This window comes from Botryllus schlosseri, chromosome 2 (assembly GCF_051294905.1).
Source record: "Botryllus schlosseri isolate E-star chromosome 2, Bs_hap1, whole genome shotgun sequence".
NCBI lineage: Eukaryota > Metazoa > Chordata > Ascidiacea > Stolidobranchia > Styelidae > Botryllus > Botryllus schlosseri.
Genome location: NC_137237.1, coordinates 4570194 through 4593125, shown reverse-complemented (window position 1 = coordinate 4593125; position 22932 = coordinate 4570194). Strand labels below are relative to the sequence as shown.

The 22932-nt window shown below is 41.2% G+C and overlaps 3 protein-coding genes across 10 annotated transcripts in view; 1 reads left to right on the top strand and 2 right to left on the bottom strand.

The window, feature by feature from the left end:
- The window catches only part of LOC145433094 (sodium/glucose cotransporter 1-like), a 98599-nt gene that overhangs the window by 4800 nt on the left and 70867 nt on the right, over positions 1-22932 (top strand). The window lies entirely within an intron of this gene.
- The window catches only part of LOC145433096 (beta-1,4-galactosyltransferase 4-like), a 72134-nt gene that overhangs the window by 17196 nt on the left and 32006 nt on the right, over positions 1-22932 (bottom strand). The window contains exon 2 of one of the 4 annotated variants that reach the window (XM_080310029.1): positions 1414-1956. In XM_080310029.1, coding sequence (XP_080166155.1) covers positions 1414-1954 — 541 coding nt within the window. In that variant the 5' untranslated portion in view covers positions 1955-1956. Of the gene's footprint in view, positions 1-1413; positions 2386-4738; positions 6879-22932 lie in introns of those variants that run through there. The other 3 variants (XM_080310027.1, XM_080310026.1, XM_080310028.1) reach the window with 3 other exon arrangements.
- Positions 16017-22932, bottom strand: part of LOC145433091 (uncharacterized) — a 44437-nt gene continuing 37521 nt past the window's right edge. For 3 of the 5 annotated variants that reach the window (XM_080310014.1, XM_080310015.1, XM_080310017.1), the window contains 5 exons: positions 21229-21367; positions 20100-20224; positions 18859-19091; positions 16806-16905; positions 16017-16163 (listed from right to left, as the gene is read on the bottom strand). In XM_080310014.1, coding sequence (XP_080166140.1) covers positions 16133-16163; positions 16806-16905; positions 18859-19091; positions 20100-20224; positions 21229-21367 — 628 coding nt within the window. In that variant the 3' untranslated portion in view covers positions 16017-16132. Of the gene's footprint in view, positions 16164-16805; positions 16906-18858; positions 19092-20099; positions 20225-21228; positions 21368-22932 lie in introns of those variants that run through there. The other 2 variants (XM_080310016.1, XM_080310018.1) reach the window with 2 other exon arrangements.

The following is a 22932-nucleotide window of genomic DNA, read 5'->3' as shown; positions in this document are numbered from 1 at the left end:
CTCAACTACTTTTAACAAAGGTCAAGTTACAAAAGTTTAAAATCTGCGTAGGACCGTTATAACTCTCATTACAGCCGTACAAATGTAATAACTATAAACCAATTCGGGTAAAGCGGTATTATCCATTAAGCGAAATGTATTTATCGTTCTAAAGAGCTCTCGGAGGTGCAGGACTTCAATATACAATTGAATAATAAATTCATAATGAAATAAGCCCGAATATTTTCGGCTGACACTCGTCAGGGGTAATCGTCATGAACCCAGTAGAGAATTGGAAAGAACACTGTGTACGAATATTGATACACAATGTCCTTTCAAATCCCGAGTTACGGACGAGTGTCTGCCGAAAATATTCCGGTTTATTTCAATATGAATATATTATTCAATTTATTGTTCTGTTAGTTGGATACTTAGCTAGTGCGTGAATTGACATTTTGATGGTTATTTCCGTCTTGGTTCTAAGAAGGTGTTGCGAGCGAGTCGGTGGGAGTGGCGAATGTTCTCACTTGTCGTACAGACGCGAAATCTATTCTCTCCAAAGTTCGTGAATCGAAAACGCTGACTCGCAGCTGTAAGCAGGCCATTCTTTTAGCACATCAACGATATTAGATTTGGTTACATTAAAAAAAACTCAGCATATGCTAAGACGGATAAGGTCCGGATTCTGCGTTGGAAATATTCGCATTTGTACCGCGGTCGAACGCTGAGTAGCCTTGGTTTAACTTAACTCCTGTACTGTGGACAGGGACGCATTACGAAAAGAATGAATACCTTTCAAAAATCATCGACGGAGACAAGAGAGAGGTCACTTTCCATGTTTGCCGATAGTGCGTCAGCATCATTAATAATACAACCGACGAAACATGTGAACGGCCGCCAGTCTGTTACAACTAGAATTCAACTTCTCTAATTAAAGCAAAATTGCCCGCGACCAAGATCGAATCTAATTTGTGAAATTTTTCTATGCTTCAATTTTACTTCTAATCGAATTTATGGTTTTCCGCCAACCGTACGGCGCGAAACGTCCAAGTTTTTTGCGAATTCAACAAGTCTAATTCTAGTCAAATTTGGAAAAAAGCTGTGCAGCTATAACACTAATTATAATCTAATCTTGAAAAGCTGGAAATTTTTCAGTTGTTGAATCTGCTTTTGGGAATGAGCTCTGTTTGTTGTATTTATTTTCGACTAGGAATTTAATTGAATTCCCAAGTTTTGCGAATTCGATATTTGGATTATTAAGAATATTTTGGACAATACTGTGTAGCTATAAATCTAAATGATACAATTTGGAACAGCTGAGAACTTTCGGTCGTCCACAGCATGACACAATCACGCGCTGTGTGACGTAATAGACACCGGTATAGCGATCTGTCGTCGATGACTGTACCAATACAGAATAACGTAGTTTCGTACACGATCTAGCTTCTTTGAAACCGGCGTTCATCAGCTTTGCTTTATTGAAAGTACGCGTTCCCGCTTGGGTGATCGTGAACACAGTGTAGCTCAGCTCTTGCCGCTGCCAAATCGGGTGCATATGAGCCAGCATATGACGGAGGTTTTTTTCACGCCCGCGTATAGGCACTATAATAGCCACGCGACAGCGCGATTTACAGTCTCCGGGCTCGTAAGAACCGTCCGTCACTTCATTATTAACAAGCTCGGTTATTCTCATATCAGGCGGGTCTTTAGCGTGAGACACTTTCCCGACCAGTCGCTTGGGCACATCGGCGCAAGTCTCGGGGTTTAGCGACTCGAGCAGTCGCTTTCTAGAGGCGCCGTGCGCAATTCCATCGCGTCCCTCGGTAGGGCTATCCAGTATGAAATCTTGCGCGCTGTGTATATTGTTCAGGTAAGACAAGACCTCGTCAAATATTCCGGACGACAGCAGAAACTTACAAACTAACGCAACGCAAGCTAGACGCTTTAGAGCGATGCGCACTTTTCTTCTAAGCATGCCTGAATCGAAATAATTGAGGTAGACGTGTCATGAAATGTTTGATGTCCAAATTTTCGTTTCAGTAATTCTAATTCTAATCTAATTTTTACAAAACTGAGCAGCTATAACTCTAATTCTAGTCTAATTTCGAAAAAAATACCTGTGAAGCAATAATTCAAAGTCTAATTCAACTACCGCTCGACTTATCTAAGAGAGAACTTTCTGCATGTCTTACAAATCTACCTTGACGCCGACATATTTCACACTAAGTGCTGACGCTTTTACGAGGTCGACGTTAAATTCAACATGCTAACATCTATACCCGGTCGGCGCATTTCAATCACGCCTTGAACCTCGATATCACGAGCCGAGCCTTGCAGACTACACAAGAATCCATCTTGCTCGCCGATGTATTGTGTACCGAACACTCTGCCTTCAACGAAAGCTCTTCAAATCTTGAGATACCTATTGTTACTCATTCACTCCACTACACCAAGGCACAATGGCCGGCGATTGGTGATGCCAACGGTCGCTATTTGTTCCCAGCGTAACAAATCCATTCCAAATTAACATATTCACAAAGCATCGAAATCCGATCGAAGCCGGCTGAGCATCACGTCTCGCAGTTCGCTTCCGACTGTGCACACTGCACAGTCTCAATACGGCATAACTACGTAGACCTGAACGGATGCGCTGTTTTTAAAAGATCAACGAAAACACAAGGTATTGCTGAAGAGCGCCGTCTCGACGTAGTCACCAGCACGCCTATTCGAAGGCTTGAAGACTGGCCGTACCTTCGAATACCCAGCGCCCGGAAATATGCTCAATTGATTCCGCGACACTTACTACTCGACACGCTATGTATAATCATAGTGTCATAGCTGTTTAGGACGCAGTCTTTATGCGTAAATCGCTGCACAAATCAGAAGCATATCCCAAGCGCTCGTGTACCCAATATCGCAGCTGTTGTCGAAATATCATGTTTCATAACCCTGGGGATGTTTCCTGTTGGGAAAACCATTATGATTCCTATCACGGCATATGCTCATTGAGTAAGTTCCGATATATGGAAGGGTCGATGCAGTTTCCACAGCGAGGAAACGCGTCTACAGAGTCGTGCCGCCACTCCATTAGTGCTACAACCGTAGTACACTGTAGACTTGGAGAGCTAGATCATGCCTAATTGCTGGTAATGTTTCTATAGTCTAATTTCAATTCTAATCTGATTTGCGGTTTCTCTCAAAATGCTACAGGGAACTGTGTACTGCGAAACGAGCCAAGCTTGGTGTACAGACTTTTGCCTTTCTAGTGCTTACGAGAACGAACTTTTCTTTATAATAACCAAGGTAATTACGTTGGAAAGACATGTACGCAGGTCGCCGAATACAACGACAAAGCAGCTGGCAAAAGTTATTTGACCCTTGTACGTCGTAAGCCGCTCCCGGTGGGGTAGCAGTCGGTGTTCTCAGCGTGCGGAAATTTTGGCTTTGATAGAATTTTAAACTGGACGCGGGCGACATCGCGCGGTGACTTGAACAGACTTGACAACTAGACGATGATTCCAGATACTTTTTGTTGTGATATCGAAGACCAATGAGAAAGAAATGCCGGTAATCTGTTGCGAATCTAATATGCGAATTGTTTCTATGCTCCAATTTTAATTTCAATCGAATTTGAGGTTTACCCGAATATGCTATGGCAGAACTGTGTACAATACGTACGACGTAGGGCTGTTCAAAAAATAAATTTTTCTTCATATTTCACTGGCTATGTGATAAAATTGTTAGGTTGGTGAAACAACGCTGCACGCCAATTTGGCGCAATTCCAACCAGTAGAAGCGGGATTATTGCAGTAGAAAGTTTTGAATTTATCATTAAAAATAAAAAATAAAATTTCAAAATTTTTCTGTCTACCCCATAAAATTGTTAGGCTGTCAGTAGAGATGATGCATACCAAATTTGGTTCAATTCCAACCACTAGAAGCGAAGTTATTGCAGTAGAAAAATTTCTAATTCCATGATTTTATAATAAATAATTAAATAGTTAGTCCCCGTGAATACTATTTTCTTCAAATCCAAATTTTTCCACCGCAATAACTTCGCTTCTAGTGGTTGGAATTGAGCAAAATTTGGCGCGCATCATCTCTACTGACAGCCTAACAATTTTACGGGGTTGACAGAAAAATTTGGAAATTTTTTATTTTCATTTTTTAATAATAAAGTCAAAATTTTCTACTGCAAGAATCTCGCTTCTACATGTTGGAATTGAGCCAGAGATCGTGCGCAGCGATTGTTTTAACCAACCTAACAATTTTATCACACAGCCAGAGAAATATGAAGAAAAAGCTATCTTTTTGAACAGCCCTATTGTACAGGTACACCGAACTTGGCTCGTTTTGCACTGCACAGTTTTGCCATAGCATTTTCAGGTAAACCAGAAATGCGATTGAAATTAAAATTATAGCATACAACTGTCTGCGTTTGCCCTTCTCGTGCTCGTCAGAATAACCTTTGATTTGAGATGAAATGAACTTGATTTTTGTAGTATTTCAGTTTAATTTGGATTTTAATAAAATTTCGAAGTTGTTGTTAGGACAATATAGCTAAAACGGGGCCTACGATATGAAAATTAAAGTGAATGAAAATTATAATAATAATCGAATTTGGATAAGGTGAACTATACCCAGGACCGTTAACCGTAATCACGTTATGCAACCAGCACGATGTTATCGAAACATCGTGTATCGCCATGGAAAATGTCGCACAGCAAACGCGTCGAACACAACTTAAAAATCTACTCACACTTCGACGCTTCCTTAAACCCAGCGTTCATGATCTTTGCTTTGTTAAACTGTCCACCGAAGATTTGTGTCGTCACAAAAACGGTATACTCGATACCTTGCCTCTGCCAGATTGGGTGCATATGTGCGAGTAACTTTCGGAGGTTTGCCTCCCGACCCCGCAGCGGAACGATTACGGCCACGCTATAACGCGGTTTACATCCAGGCGGGCTGTAAGTGCCGCTGATTAAGTTCGTACCGGCTGAGTTGCGGGTATCTGGCGGTATTTTCACAGTGTCATACGTCGGCACGCATTCCTTAGTGTGCTTTGTTGAACTTTTGTTGTCGCGTATCACTAACTTGGGCGGGGGCGTTTTAAAATCAGGCTCCGCTGTTCGAGCGTCCATCTCGTCGAGATCAAAGTCTTGGAAGCAAAATTTTGCGTTATTCCGCCTCGCCAGAGTGTTCGTCGGCTCCTCGAACAGCTTCAATACCAATAGAGCAAGTGTAGCCAATAGCAAACACTTGCGTATGTTGGATCTAAGTATCGTGGTTGTCCATATCTTTTTAAATATAGAGCATAATTTATAACTCATCTGAAAAATAACGAGAATACTTTATTCATATTGTTCAGCAGCACTGATGTCGTGATCGAAGCCAGGGTTCTTGTAACCAAGTCACAAGGCTCCGAGTCACAAGTCAATCTCACTTTTTTAGATTTGACTCGAGTCAAGTCGAGTCAATTTCAATTCACCACCGAGTCAAGCCCGAGTCCAAGTTTGCGAGCAGAGGGTCGAGTCCGAGTCATGGTATTATGACTCGAGTCCGAGTCAAAGTCATTGCGTTGACTGCTCAGTTTCCAGTCAAAGTATTGTTTAACCCAGTTTTTGTAAATGTTTGGTGATATCGAAAAGTTCGCATTTATAATATACTAATTTTTCTCACTTTTAACAGTTTCTGGTAGCATTTTCAAGTGACGCTACGAATAGATGAAATAGCAATGTGTGGTTACTTTACTATTCTTCGAAATTGTAGTGAAATGTCTGTCTTGGCGGAGTCTCGAGTCATGCGCAATGACTCGAGTCCAAGTCGAGTCATTATCATTACATAGATTGACTCGAGTCAAGTCATTTCTGTATTTTGAGAAAATGACTAGAGTCAAGTCGAATCAAAGAAAATCGCGACTCAAGTCGACTCATGACTCGACTCATTACAACCCTGATCGAAGCCTAGCCCTGTTTTCCAGACTTCCATTATCGTCGAAAATATATTCAAGAACCGAATCAACTTAACGAGACCAATTATTTTGTCATTAATTGTAGCTTTCCGACCATTCTCGCGATCTCTAACTGTAAAAGGCATCGTAAGCCCCGCGTCACCCATTCCGGTTCAATTCTTATTCGGTACCAAGTTGGAACGATATGATCACCGTGGTATGGTTACTGGCTAAATATAAAATGCAGAGGTGCCCCCGTGGCTGTGATGATCGCGTAACTGGGACTTAATATAACACAAAATATTCTGGCTTTGAAATCCACCTGCGTAGCGGTAATAAATCTGCGATAGCCGTACGATAATCTGCACGCCTTCGGGGATCCTGCTGAGCCGCAAAAAATTTATCGCATTACAAATCTAAATTTCATGAAAGTAATACATTAGGCTACTATAGATTACTGGTGTGCAAAATTAACTGAGCAGCAACAGAGTGTTAAAATAACAGACCATCAAAGTAAGGTTGTTACGCACAACGAAAATATTATGATGATCTTCATTACAAATCAGCGTGGCTTCTACCGTTTCCCGGTTCGTAAATGGCAAGCCTCGTCTGAGAAACAGTCATCCTTTTCTGCGGTCGAAACACAACTGCGTGATACCAATAACTTGATTGCAAATGGCTTGGTAAATATTGCAGAAAGAATCGGCATTTCAGAATGACGGGGTCTCCTACATACGCCACTGCACAGGGCGTGCCACCATACAACGACCACAATTCGGTACCGATCAGGCCTAATTACATCTAATGATGGTCAAGACGGGCGTGTTATCGCGAATCGTATGTGTGATTCGAGAGTGTGCTGACCTTCAGCGGAAACTCCCGACACTGACTCAGTGAATCACTGGGGATCCCGGGAACACCGGTTAAAAATCACTACTATACATTAGGGCTCTTCAAAAATGACTTTTTTTTTCAAATCGTACTGGCTACTTGATAAAATTGTTAGGTTACCTAATTTAAGCCTACACACAAAATTTGGTTCAATTCTAGCCAGTAACCGCTTTGCTACAGGAGAAGAAAGTTTCTATTTATTATATAAAAATAAATAATAAAAAATTTGAAAATTTTCTGTTCACCCCATGAAAGTGTTAGGCTGTCTATAGAAACGATGCTCACCAAATTTGGTTCAATTCCAACCAGTAGAAGCGGAGTTATTGCCGTCGAAAAATTTGGATTTGAATAAAATATTATTTACGGTGACCGATTCTTTGTTTATTTATTATAGTTGTGCTCACCGTAAATACTATTTTATCCAAATCCAAATTTTTCGACGGCAATAACTCCGCTTCCACTGGTTGGAATTGAACCAAATTTGGTGAGCATCGTTTCTATAGACAGCCTAACACTTTCATGGCGTGAACAGAAAACTTTCAAATTTTTTATCATTTATTTTTATATAATAAATAGAAACTTTCTTCTCCTGTAGCAAAGCGGTTACTGGCTGGAATTGAACCAAATTTTGTGTGTAGGCTTAAATTAGGTAACCTAACGATTTTATCAAGCAGCCAGTACGATTTAAGAGAAAAAAGTCATTTTTGAAGAGCCCTAATGTCCATTGTCCAACTGGTAACCGATGCAGAGTTCAAGAAATTCAAGAAATCAAAAGCCCCCGCCCCAAGGACGAAATCTTCACTTTGGGAATTACTTTTCTAGCTTTAGACAATATTTGATAATGATCTCGCTAGGATCACGTAGTTTGGAACTCATTTTGGGTACCGACGCGTCGTTTTTTCAAATTTACTGCGATAGTTGAATATTTGATGAAGGATTATGCGAATTTGGTCTGTACCAGATAGCACTGGCTTGCCAAATATAATAATCTAAATCCAACCCGGCCAGCAAGACGTCTGTGATTCGGAACGAAATCTCGTTGTCCCCATTTTATTACATCCGTGGAATTTCAGAAATACACGGATCCCTGCCATTAATACGTTGGAACCGTAAAACTAGTCGCTAGGGCAAGTTTTTGCCACTGTTTTTGCAGCTTCCTAAATACTAGAAAGTTATATGTGGTATGGTGTTTTAACCTGATTGGAGGAATCTTATACTGCAACTTTTCTCCATTTTTTCATGCAACTTTTTGCAAATTTCTCGATTTATCATGCAACCTTTTGCAAGTTTTTTCGATTTTTATGCAACTTTTTACTGGAAATATTCGGCACCATACCTAAATAGATCGTTTGATTATTTCACTGTCGTACAAATTTGAGGTCCTTTCTCATTCGACGTACATTCAGGCTAGACCGCCGAAAATTATATTTTCACTGGGTCGACTATTTCCAGAGCCCTATTGATTTTGTTGAAGTCACCAACACTGAGTTTTGCTACAGTGCGTTGGATACTGATCGATTCGAGTATCTCATGCCCTAATAATTTCAAGGAACTTGTCCATAAATGCAACTTTTGTGAAAAATAAATGCAACTTTCCACGGATTTGACTGCAACAAAAACATGCCCTACTTATCACTATCACTATTGCAGAGTAGTCCAGGGCAGGCACAAAACCGGACTTTAAAGCGAATCCCCTGTGCACATTAAAACGGTTAGCATATTTCAAAGGTATCGTTTCAATTCCAATAGAAAGGGCACAAAGCGAACATAATAACTCGACTAGAATGCAATAAGCTATATATCTACGTATTAATACATCATAAGCTAGTCATAGGCTTAGCTGCCTAAGATCCTTCCAATACTGCATGACGTATTGCCTAGATTCTTACGAAATACCGTTATGAACACTGATATCCCGTGAGATTGATGATAGTATCCATACTCCGATATGACTCGACCCAAAGACTGACTACTAAGCAGAAATGTTGCCTGTTGCATCTACGGAAAACCAAATTATGCTTTTACGAAAGTGAGTGAAGCACAGGAATGGCATTGTTTGATTACAGGGGTTTGTTAAATGCTCCATAGTCTGGCCAATCTCAGTCATGAATGGGACAATGGAATTATGAGTTCGGCGAAACGCCGATGGTAAACAAGCCTCTGACAGCTCGCTTTTCTACAGTACTGCCAATAACTCAATAATGTGTAACTTTTATATTTTTGTCCTTGATGTTTTACGGCATACAAACCGACTCATGATATACACACGCACACCGTAGGCGTACACAATCATGTCGCAGGACAAGGAAAGTGCAGAAATAGCCATAAGGCTTTCTAAACGTTGTACCATCCTCCGTGCTATCCCGTAATGCTAAACTGCAGGAGGGGGTAGCCACGGATACCAGTTTTTCTGATCACGTCTTTGGCCTGTCCCGGTCACGAAGCCGGGGGCTCCTCCATATTGTCGCTATCTTCCTCTTGACTATAAAGATTCGCCACAAAGCCACGTAAAATGTAGCTCACTTGCTGGAATCCTAGACTGCCTTTCCTCAAATTCTCTGCATCGAAACTTTTGACTGCTGACTTGATAGCCTCGACCGCATGAAGAGGATCATTGCTAGGCGAAAATGAATCCATTGCTGAGTAGTGAGTACCTTATCGCCCGGTAACATGATATAGCCCAGAGGCAATTGTTTTTGGAGAAATATAATTACAGTTCGGATTGGTTAATGGCGCATGGCTTACGTATTTCAAATACCCCATAATGTTAACGTAGTTTACCATGTCAAAGATACGCTGAGAGGCTCTTCAAGAATCGAATCACTAGGGATGGTGCTAACCCCAGAAACGTACAGGTTCGTGTGAACGCGAACCTTGTGACGTAATGTGACGTCATTTTGCTATTCCCAACCCTACATTCCAGTGAAGCGATATATTAATGTACATTGTACAGTTGTACACGATACCTATGGCGACGACTCAGGCCACATTATGCCACAATGTTGAAGTACATGCTGACTTATTAAACGTTACAAAATGTATCAACTGAAGCAATCGAATGCTATAATAATCTCATAAAATCAATATTTTCCGTCGCTTTGGCAACAATGTCGACGAGGACTTGCAAGGGAATATAAGTTTACGCCTTAACAGTCGAGGTCAGACCGGAAAATGTATTTGGTTTTTGACTATTGCTACATTTATATTGAACAGAGGGTAAAACGGGTTTCTATAATTGCTACCGTTATTACCCCATAAACAAATTATACAGTAGCCAACACCCCATTCGTACAGATTTGGTTTTTCTGATACAAAAAACATATCAAATCAAGATGGATCCCGTGCGCCAATTGAATTTTTTACATTAGACGAAGTATTCTTTATATCAATTTTAATGATTGGTTGAATAAGCATCATTCGCTGACTATTACCTACAGTATGTAATGTTCCCTTTAAGCTGCGCTGCGCAAATGCGCAGTGCTGACACGGCCTCTGCGTACAGAAAATCTAAGTTGCGCACAAAAAATCCTAAGTGATTACTTTTTTTTAGTCGTTACGCACTGTTCTCCAAGGGTTTGCGCAGCGAGTTGATGAGTGTGCACAGACTCGTCAAAAATTAGAGGGAACATAGCCTACATGTAGTATATTTCGTTCTTGATGTTGTGTGATTGCGGGTCAAGCTTCACGAACGGAAATCTGAATATTTCGAGCAAACCTTTGTAACAAAGAGAGATTGGCAAGGTGTCTCCTCGTTTAGTGTTGATTTTTTTATTCTACCAACGCCTTGCATAGAGTAGTCCGAAGCTGAGATGCAAAGAATTTAAACCGAAGATGTTATAATGACGTGAAAAATTGTAATACGTGTAGGAGGTTCACAGTGAAGAACCTACGAAGGTTCGTTTGTGAACGTGAACCTCTAAATTTCGGAGGTTCGCACAGAACGCGAACGTGAACTCCGCGTTCACGCCATCCCTACTAATCAGCATACTCGAAGCAGGGATCTATGGACCTCTATATATCCGTGACTCGAAGCTACGATCACGATCATAACAACCAGCAGTGTCGCAACTCCATAGAAAAATTACAATACCGACATGGCTAAAAGCGCTAGATGTCGCTAAATCATCAAAAAATCAAAAACTGTTGCCACATCTGGTTCATTTGGACTTTGAAGGATGCCAAATTTGACAAGAACGTCCGAACGTTTTCGTCAGGTATATTCTCCTCACTAGTGTCCGAGCTGAATGAACAAATTTCTTGTCTACGCAAGAATCATCACCAAGCTGGGCGTAGCGTGTCAACTCAACAGAGCACTCTGCGTGATCCAGGCATCCACTATACCAGGGTTGGCCGAACTGCGGCCCTTTCACATACACAATTGCACAGCCCATGCATTCTGTAATCTACCGATAAGTGTAATCTGATTATAGAACATTGCATTCTATCCGGTACTAACAATATGCATATTGTATTCGCGTTGATTCTAGCATTATAGGATTGGAAAATTTGAGGGCGAAAGTTGCGTCTATTTGAAGGGTTAAACGTCAGATTTCTTCTCTATTTCCCTATCCATTCCACTGAAACATTACTGCTACAGTAGTACATTGGTTCGTCTACTCACTATACTACATGTTACTGCTCTCAACTCAGCAAGGCTATGGCTAACTTAACCAGTAGGTGCTATCCATCTGCATTGCTGCCCTTGCATCGATCGATGTGTCTCGTCAACAAAATCAATGCATCCTGTCACGAAATATTATGATTTGCGATAGGCGGAAACAGAGGCGTGCTGTGAGGCACACTTGGGCAACTATATAATTCTAGTTGTCTAATATCACTGAATTTGAGCGAAATACTAGTAATTTCATTGTAATCAAATTTGTGAAACGTTTCTATGCTCTATAATTCGAATCTAATTTGTGAAATGTTCCTATGCTCTAAATTTAATTCCAATCTAATTTAATGTTTTCCTGTAAATGATTATTTGTCCGCGCGGGGCCTATATGAATATCGTAGGCCCCGGCCCGCGGCGTTTTGCAGCGAGTTAACAAGAATATCCCTCTCGCGCAGGGAAATACAGTGCCAAGCCGCCATCGCATTACTTACCTTACACCGTAAGTCATAGTAGGAGTAGTTATTGTGCGACGAATGTTAGCCATGCTGACATAGTAGCTTAAAGCCAGCGAACAACATTATAGTTTCGATCAGTAACAAAACAGCAGCTAAGAAAAAGTGATAGTTATCAGAGGCTTGTTCAGTTGTTCACTTTCATGCCCTCAACTACACCGAGAAAAAGAGGAATATTGCTTCAGATCTAACCAAAGAAAATATATTAGAGGATGATGCGGAAAGATATTTCGCAGCAGAGAGTGAGAGAATGGACTGTGATGTTTTGAGTAACTGGAAAAGAGAAAATCGTTTTCCTCATCTCAAGGCTGCTGCTGCTCGAGAACTCGTAGACACGACTGCAACATCAGCGCCACCGGAAAGAGTGTTTAGCCATGCAGGAGAACTGTATAGTGCAGGGGTCGCCAACACCAAAACGGGTCGCGGGTCACTATTCAAAATTCGCCGCAAGAATGCAATATCGAGACAAAATAGGCCACACAGTTTGAACAACCACTTTTTGAAATTTTTCGCTAGTGCAACGCCGCGCTCACTAACATGGGCGATGGCCTTGGTTACCACAAAAGAAGATATATTTTATTAAATTAGGACAAATCCAAAATAAATATCATGATCATATACTTCATTTTATTCTGAACTATGATCTGCGCATGATACCTGACAACGCTTTTGAGCGACTAATGAATCGATATTGGGGCTAGCCAGACATGTTACCAGGGGCGTAACAGCACCTCGTCAGGCCCCTCCCAAAACTTTGGTCTTGGGCCCCCCATAGGGTTATAGACCGAACTTCTGGGGGGCTTCGCCCCCAGACACCCCTCCGGCGATACCCTGTTTGCCGCTATTTATCATATTGGTTGGGAGTTTGTTTAGTGAATCAACCATTGTCGCCAATGCGCGCGAAGCGCGGGAAATTTCTAGAATTCATGATTGGATCGGGCAGTATGATCGGGAATTGCATATATATTGTTATCAATTTTTATCTTCTCTCTGCTCGCGTAATCAGATTTGCCGGTAGAGCTGAGTGAGGTGTGTTTGAAAAGGTAGGACCACTCAATAATAATTAAACATCTTCGGGCGTATACCCGTTGGCAGGAACGAAACAGCACCTCGTCAGGCCCCCAAAAACGTGGGTCTTGGGCTCCCATAGGGTGATGAAGCCACCCCTCCATCACGTTGTTCGCGTTTGTCACGAAATCAACTGTACTGTACTGTGAGCCAGCGCGAAGCGCGAAAATTTTCGATAATTTATGATAAAATCGGTCAATCAGATCGGCGATTGCATATATATTATGCCATCAATTTATTGTTCTCTCTACTCATGTAATTAGATTTACGGGTAGAGCTGAGTGAAGTGTCTTGAAAACGGGAGGGGCCCGTAAAAAATAATTAAACATCTTCGGGCGTTGATATGACTTCGTTACATGATGTTATTTCGTGACTTCCAGTCTGCTATAGCAAAAAACATAGAATCGCCCAGACGTAGGCTTCTAAACTAAGAGACCCACACGATTTCAAATTGGTATTTCTTCACTGGCATAAAATTTTTCCCAGCGGGATGGTATTTGCCTTGTGAGGTTCAGATTGCAACGACAGGAACATTAGGCGCCAGTCATTTAGGCGCCTATGGACAATTAAACCTATATGTATTTTGTATATATAACGAAGTCTTCGGTCAGCATAAGGGCATAGACCTTTTCGGCCAAGGTTTTCTCGCTGCCGATCGTTCTGGCACACTTCTTGGAGTCGCATGTTATATTGCCTAAAACTTGATTGTATGTCTTGGTGGGTCGTGGCGTGGTAATTGCCCAATACCCAATAATAAAGATAAATGGCTACTTGAATGATTTATGCTAATTCACGAAATAATTTTGGGCCCCCTTCGAGCTCGCCCCCCCCCAATGGGGGTTTGGGGTACGGCAGTTACGGTGCTGCATGTTACTAGCTGAAAGATTGATCTTGTGGGGACACCCTCTGGGGCCTACGCCATTTTCTAAGTGTCTCGGTCTTGGCAGGGACTTGGTGATTTCACGTCAGCGCAATATGATTATTCATATCAGCTGACTCTCCATCCCTGGAATGCTGTTGCCATCGCCGAAGCCGTTACAGCTAGTGAGGAATAGTGTCGTTGGGCACATGCGCATAGCTTTATTTAAATTTTAAAACAACAACAATAATTTGAAACTGAAATGCTTTATTTCGCGTTCTTCCAAAATCACAAATCCGATCGCCGGCCGCAAAACATGACCTCGCGGGCCGCGTGTTGATGACCCCTGGTATAGTGGAAACGAGCGAAGATTGGTGTATAGACGTTGATCATTCTCATTGTTACGGAAATGCACCGTGATTTGATATGAACTGAACTTTTTGCTGCGTTTATTCCCCATTCACAAATTCATTTAATTTCCAAGTTTTTGCGAATCCAGTAATTCAAATTCTAGTCTAGTTTGGAAAAAAAATGTGTAGCTCTAATTCTAATTCGGAAAAAGCTGTCTAGCTCTAATTCTCAAGTGGTCGTTAAATAGAGTGTGAAAGATACCAAGTCTTACGTTTACATACATCGTCTGCTATTGGCGCAACAAAGCATTCTAATTCTAATCTAATTCGGAAAAGCTCAAAATTTCCTAGCTGTCGAAGTCTGTTGTGAGGATCATGGTTGGTGAGGCGCCGACTGTCTAGAGCAGGGGTCGCCAACTCAAAACGGATCGCGGACAATTTTTCAAATTTCGTCTCGCCAGCCCCAATATTGATTCCTTGGTGCTCGGTCCATGAAAAGCGTTGCCGGGTACGTGCGCAGCTCATAGTTCAAAATAAAACGAAAGTGGTTATCATGATGAGCTACGCACGTACCCGGCAACGCTTTTCATGGACCGAGCACTAAGGACTCAATATTGGGGCTGGCGAGACACGTTACTATGGCTGAAATACTGTCTCATCCTAAAGCTTGATTTTGTGGGACTGCCCTAATCCGTTTTCTAAGCGTCTTGGTCTTAGCAGTGTCTGGGTCATTGACGTCCACGGCAATATCGGTGAATAGCTTATTTTGAAACAGCAACAACAACATTTTGAAACTGACATAGATTTCAGCATCTCTAAATAGTTCACTTCTCGTTCTTCCAAAATCTCAAATCGGAGCGCGTGCCCCGTGTTGGTGACCCCTGATTTAGAGTCATATTCCGAATATACAAACCACAAATGGTAGCTGATTCAGTTGGCGACTTGTTTCTTATAATATTAGCACTCTTCCCACTCTGACTATGTAAGAAGCTACTATATAAAATTATACATACATAATCCACAATTGAAGGTACGTGTGGATCGACAGACATAGATAACAGCTATATCTATATAAAGAAATGTAATTAAGCTGTACTACATGTTGGCCGTCGCAACTACACGATTCATGCTATACCGCCGGTTTGCGAAGTCGATCGAGCATTGTTTCACTACGCTGCTATACTGTGGTATTGTTACCCAGCAATGAGTGACGCAAATGAACTGTGCTACACCTATAGTGTTTGTTGCTCTGCACTGTCATTGTATACGTAACGAGGCCGCTTTTCACGTTCATTGGCGATTTTGAGAAGGTTCTTGTGCTCTGACATTATATATATTTAGATTTTCGGAATCCGTGCGACAATAGAATTCGATAAATAACAGTCATTAAAAATTTGGAGCTGTTTATGATGAATTGCGCTATCGCGGGTCAGGCTTGGCTGGCCCGTCTGCGCCTCACTTCACCCTTCGTGTAATATTTTTGAACAATAAATATCCAAATTCCATGATATTCGGTGTAAAAATGGTTACCTATAATATAATATATAATACCTATAATTATTGGAATGGCCGAGTTCCTCGGGAAATGTCATAGTTTCCCTTGACGAAATTCACAAGTATGATTACACAGTCCACACTGTCGCGTACTGTTGCTGACCCAACGCGTTAACGTTATAATTACACGTTAATGCTAAATAAACAAGGTCGAGACACATTGCGCACAAGTTTGAATGTGTCACTACGGCACTATACCGACCTCTCTCCTATACCAGTGCCGCGTATGACGACGCAAACTATACATGATATATAATATACATTGTGCTGTTAATTTTATGATAGAAGTCGGTGATCATATTCTGTCCGCCTTTTTGTAGTCTGCTATTGTTCCACCGGCCTTTTCGTCGCTCAGCCACGAGCCTCGTCATGATCTGCAAAACTTCATGTTCCGAATTGAACTATTTGCTACTGTGACAGGCTGCTATGCAAATCATGTGTACAAATCTGACCACTCTGGTCTAACTACCGAATTAAGTATCCCGCCTCGACTTTCATCACTCGGTACCATACTTGAGCGACTAGAAAATATTCAGCTTTTCGAAACAGGACTAGTGTTAGAATTATAGCTGCACAATTTTCACCAAATTAGATCACAACTAGAGTTGCCGAATTCGCGAAACTTGGACATTGAAACAAGTTCAGTTGATATTAAATCATAAATAGTTCTACCTCACAAACAATGGAATAGCAAAAGTCTGTAGCAAGCTTGGCTTCCTTCGCAAGATGCAGTTCTCGTAACATTTCCAGGAAGACCAGAAATTAGACTAGAATTAGATTACCGGAATTTCGCTCTAATTAGATAACTAACTATCTAGTTGTCCAAGCCTACGCGATACACCGTTCCATACATAAGCATCATAAACTATACCATACAAAGGCCTCGAAAACTCGATTGTACATCGAACTGTGGTGTTACAGATCTCGTGATATAGCTGCTGCATACTGAGATAGCCGGACAATGGACACTGGCGCTACCTTCTCATCTTTCCAGTATATATAAACCCTGCGTACAGTTCAATACCTGGCAGGATTTTCCGTTAGTAGTCTCTTCCGCAGCGAGGGCTGAATCAGAGTCACACCATGGCGCACTGAGAAGGTTAACCGGAGTCCCATTTCCTCAACTGCGGCGAAAAGTCATGCATTAAGGCGCACGCCGACAAGTTTTAATTGTGATTGGTACTGACATGACCCTCGTACTCTTAGAAAAGTCAGCATAGTTAAAATCTAAGATTGTCTTACTATTCGCTGTAATAAATGCCGGGCTGGCATTATATTCGATATGGTCGCGTTAAAGGTACATATTTAAACTTCCCACGCACAGCCGCATTTATATGATATTTACTATACACTGTTTACATTTTCAAAGTACAAAATTTGCTGACGAGTGTCAGCCGAAAATATTCGGGTTTATTTCAACATGAATATATTATTGAATTTTTTGCGATGATGAATAAATTCTCTCTCTCTCTCTTTCTCTAAGTCTGACTCCCATCCATTTTAGAATGCATCATTCCTCGAATCTAAATTGTCTGCAGCCTGTAGTATGACACGCGCGGATGAATATAGTCGTATAGCGCAACTATGATATAACACAGCGGTTCTCAACCGGGGGTCCGCGAAGCAATTTCAGGGGGTCCACGAGACCTCTAAATTTTTAAAATGGTTGATAACCTAATTTTTATTTTATTTTTTAATTTGTGAAAGCATGAGGCAGTTTCGCACCACAACTGCTAAAACCTCATGACTCATATCATAATAATAATCGTCTGACATGGACTATCGTAGTGTGGAAACTCATTTTCATGGCCAATTTTCCAATAACCTGCTGATACAAACAAATTTCTGTTTAGAGACGTTTTGTTGGGGTTTGTGGAAAAAAATAAAAATATGGAGACAGTAACGTCAATCAGTGTGACTTCGTAATGCCTGAAAAACCTTCTTGATTTGAAGTTGTCAGTCTCATCAAATAAGTGAACAGTCGTTTGAAAATAAAAATTTCCGAAGTATTTCCATAATTTTTCTCAATGCAAGGAACAGCTTCTTGGAGGTACAGAACTTTAATATACAATTTAACAGTCTATTTTCGGCTGACCCTCGTCATAAATCGGACAATGATATACCTGCTCTTAAAGCTCGGCTATCAGATTTGGCGCATTCTTATGGAGGATGCCCTATCGACAAGGCTGATTTTTTTTATGAACAAAGAGTGTTTCGTTGCTAACAAAGCATTACGCTCCAATCCTGAAATTCATTTCACCAGTTACATTGGTATGCAGCCTCGTCTTGTTAATGTTCAATTGTCATGGTCGAAAATGTTTGCTCGTAAATATATATGTAAACCTGAACAGAACAAGTCGTTTCATGACAGTCTTTCTGTGGTTGGAAAACGTGGATCCATTCTTTGGAGCATAAAATTTGTCTATACTTTTAGATTAGGATTTCACTTTGACGGTATAGAAACTCTTTGCAGGCCGAAGCCGGTCCGCGGTCCGTAAGTTTCCCATCCCTGCGCTAGATGCTGGATGTGATATGTTCATAAAATATGTGTTTCTTCATTTTGGTGCCATAAATGTTGCGTTCACACCGAAAGTATCGTCGGGAGCGTTATGCGTTATCATTGCATTAGCCTCCATCTATCTTTGCGGAAATGGTTTTCGGGACTCCTAGTTCATATCAAAATGAAGACGCGGATTTTCAAGACACGACCACTTACTTCAAGAAATACAGCAGAAAAAGTAGCTTTGAAATAATAGAAGTCCACCAATTTCTACATAAATAGTGTGATGTTATCTTCAGGAAAAATCAATATTCTGCTGTTTATCACCAGTCTACTGTTCATATTTGCACAAGACAGATGAAGGTTGCACCATAATAGAGCTAAAATTGAACTAAAACTTGAGGGGGTCCGCGAGTGTCCGTGACGGTCAAAAGGGGTCCGCGAAGCCAAAAAGGTTGAGAACCACTGCGAACAGGATACTGAAATTATACTGTGAGTTCTCAAACAATGGACCACGTAATTGCATAGCTGGCAGTGAATGGGCAGTACAAGTGCGAGGAACTATTATCGGACTCACATCCTATCGGGGAAGCTCTCTTCATTGTAAAATTGGTCTGATCCATATTGAGATACTTGGACGAGATGTTCGCGTTCGCGGTGCTGCGTTTCGAGTCGCCGCCTTCCTCTGGCGCGCGCGGTTTCTTCGGCTTTTTCCGCTGTTCGGCGATGGCTGGCGTCATTTTATAGCCGTAAATTTTCTGGTGCTTTTTCGACAAGGTCGGTATGTAGGCGTAGTGCTCGGCGCAAAATCTGCCGGAAAAGTGAGCGCCCGTGATACGCGGCCGCTAGGAAATTCGCCGGCACGGCGGTCGTCACAAGGTGTCACTGTGCCGTACACTCAAAGGGATCAGACCAACCAGACTTGGACAAATTTAAATTTTTTAGCTTTTCCAAATTCTATACCTAGACAGATTTTTTCCAAATTGGACTAGAATCAGAATTATTGATACAACAAAAATTGGACACTTCATTTAACGCTGCCATTTGATATTAGACTATACGTGGTTTCTAGTGAAGTCTCTGCAAGGCGACGTAGGCTACCGTAAAAAAGCAGCAACGCGATTTTATACGCTTTTCCTGTTTGCTATACTGTGACATACTTCCGAATATCGCTAAATTGAACTGCCAAAATTAAACTACTGCTTTAAAAGTCTTAACTGTCACATTGGTCTTGAGCAAGTTATAGGCTATACTTTTTACCAGTTTCGTACAACACCTGCTCAGTCCACAATACAGACCATGAACTCTATATTACGACACGGTACATTAAAATATATTCCACATTTCTAAATCAATTTCCACTTTAACGTTTCATGCGTCTAATTAATGAACAAGACTCTAACTACATGCATTTTGGAATTGAGCTATCAAGTCAAAAACATCTGTCTTAGTGTCTTACTGGCAGTATAGTTATTGACACTGGCCGGCGGTTGACAGCCACTGATCTAATAGATATTCATACACAAACAGACTTAGTTTACCTTCCTACTCGCCTTTATTTCTTTACCTTTCATGTTCACGATTTGCGCAGGAAACAAATATAACTTTCGATAAAATGGATCATCTAAACTAGGTATCGTTCACGCATCATATACAAGTACTGCAACCTTCGGACAAAGGAAATATTTGATTACTTTGCTAACAAGCAACGTTGCACTGACAAGTGGCTCCTATAAATTATGACGACACAGAGATAAGATGTAAGAAACCGTTGCACACGGCGCGCTGCTGCTACAGTCAACAAAGTGAAGTGCGCACCTTCGCCAGAAATCGAGTAGCATGGGGAAAATCGTGATCGTTGCCTTGTGGAAAAGGCCGTACTCGATGTTATCGTTTCGCAAAGCGTCCGAGGATATCCTGGCCACCTCGTGCGGGATGTTGATCTGTAAAATCCTCACTAAGCGATCAAAAGACATAAAACTAGAAATAAAACTTTTCGCTTTTCAAAACTCTCAGCTAGAACTACAACTACCCAGCTTTAAAAACTCTCACTAGAACTAGAACTAGAACTAACGTCTTTATTCGCAACTAGAACTAGAAGTAGAACTACTCATTTTTCAAGATCAACCACTAGCGCTAAAATTATAGTACTACTGAAAAACTCGTATTCAGTTGACCGTCAATTAACTAGATCGGTAATTTGTGCAAGACTGAACCACGTTGTGAATTGAGCTATGTCTAGACTGCACCAAATGACACATTACTCGATAGTATAGTTATAGCGATGATAACTGAGTCAATGCATAAAATAAACTCGCATTCAGACGGATGGCCGCCCTCTGCAATAACATCTCTCGCATACTGAACAGTAGTAGAGAATGCAGTTCGTCTCTTGAACAAATGTTTGTTCATTTATACAGGGCTGTTAAGAATTTGCTTGCTAGCAGACATAGCATTGCTGCAGACTCCCGTACTCTATAGAGAGTCTATAGCGCATAAAAGCAAACGAAAAAGGAAATTTCCATACTTTCACCACGGCGGTGTGCGGCTATCTCGTCAGGGCCACTTTCTGGTACAAAATACTGCTTTTACGTCTGTAGCAGTTGGGTAGACGTGTTAAGTACGCCAATACATATAATGACATAAGTATGGGACGAGATGGTTATTTCTTTTACATGTACAGTACATGTGCACCTTTGGGCTACACATCTACTGAACCCCCTCGTGATAGTATAATTTCCATAAGGATTGGCGCGTATTTCACTAGTTTAAACTCATTGAAATGGGTATGCATTGTGCTAGTGCTTGTGCATGACGTGCAAGCATAATTCAGTCCCGTTTATAACCTGATTTGCACCGTACTCTCTTTTCGAAACCTGGTCAATACACTCTCCAGTCTCCACCCACGTATTTACATTGTACAGTATGTTCCCTGTCGCGTACTCACTCGAACTTTCGGTAGCACGTCCGATTCAAGGTAGCAAGAAACAATCAATCTGGCTTTGTTCACAAGCAGAGTGTTTTCGCGAATGGCGTCTGGCGACACGTCCAGCTCATTGCTGAACTCGTGAACCAGCTTCCTATAACTGATAAAGTCCGCGCGTAAAATCATCTCTTACAATGTTCGAAGGTGATTGACAACAGACTTGGGACAATTAGACCATAGTGTCCTATTTGGTGTGGACACAAGCAAATCTCACGGCTCAGTGAAATAAGTGTACGTCACACTTTCCATTTGGTCAAAGGCAACTTTACGGACATTTTTGACCGACTTTCCGAGCGTTAAATTCGATAAATGGGTATCAATGGATAGCTGCTGCTGTACTGATTACGAAAAGATAAATTTTATTCTGCTCACGGTCCTGGAACTCCCCAAAACTAGCCTCGAATTTTGCATTGTGATCGAGTTTTGAATTGTGACGCAACAATGCTGTCTGGCTCTTTCTTCATAGCTTTTCTCTCGTTTTGCCAGACAGAATTGTTGCGTCACAATGTCAAAACTCGATCACAGAGCAATTTCCGAGGCTGATTTTGGGGGGTTCCAGGACCATGAGCAGAATAAAATTTATAGTTTCGCAATCGGTACAGAAGCAGCTTTCCATTGATACCCATTTTATCGAATTTAGCGCTCGGCAAGCCGGTCAAAATGGGCCGTAAAGTTGCCTTTGACCAAATGGAAAGTGTGACGTATACCAATTTCACTGAGCCGTGAGATTTGCTTGTGTCCACACCATATAGGACACTATGATTAGACTAATTAGAGCCAAGTACTTTTAATCTAACTCTAAGCTAATTTGTGAAATGTTTCTGTGCTCTAATTTCAATTATAGTCGAAATTCTGGTTTTCCTGTAAATGCTACGGGAGAACTGTATGGTGCGAAACGGGCCAAGCTTGGCGTACAGATATTTGCCATTCTCGTTCTTATGGGAATGACGTTTGATTTGATACGAAATGAACTTGATTTTCGTTCTATTTCTAATCCGGAATGTAATTCGATTTCCAAGTCTTACGAATTCAGTAATGCTAATTCGATCTAATTTAAAAAATAAATTGTGTAGCTACAATTCTAATTCTAATCTAACTTGGACGAAGTGAAAATTTTCTAGTTGTCGAACGTCCCACTACGATTAACGAGGCAGCACGATCACGAAAACATTGCTTGATACGATTGTTGATACACAATGTTCAGTCCAATTCTCTACCAGTTGCTGACGACCCCTTACGAGTGTCAGCTGAAAATATTCAATTCATGCTCATGTCAATACGAATATACTATCGCTATTCAATTGTATATTGAAGTTCTGTACCTCCAAGAAGCTCTTCAAATAGCCACTGCTAACTCCCTGTCTGTCTGAATTTGAGACGGAAGAAATACACCTCGCACAATTGATTTCGACAAGATTTCGTCGCTCTACTCATATCGGTATTATTCTTACCTAAGATTACTTATCGTAATGTACCTAGCGCGATCGCAAACACTTTTCTTCGCTATGTCAATACGCTAACAAATGAGATGAATTCTAGAGCTTCTTGGAGGTACAGAAGTTCGATATACAATTGAATCGTATATTCGTATTGAAATAAACCCAAATATCTTCGGCTGTCAGGAGTAATCGTCAGCTGTGACGGCCCACCCATTTAGGGGTGTAT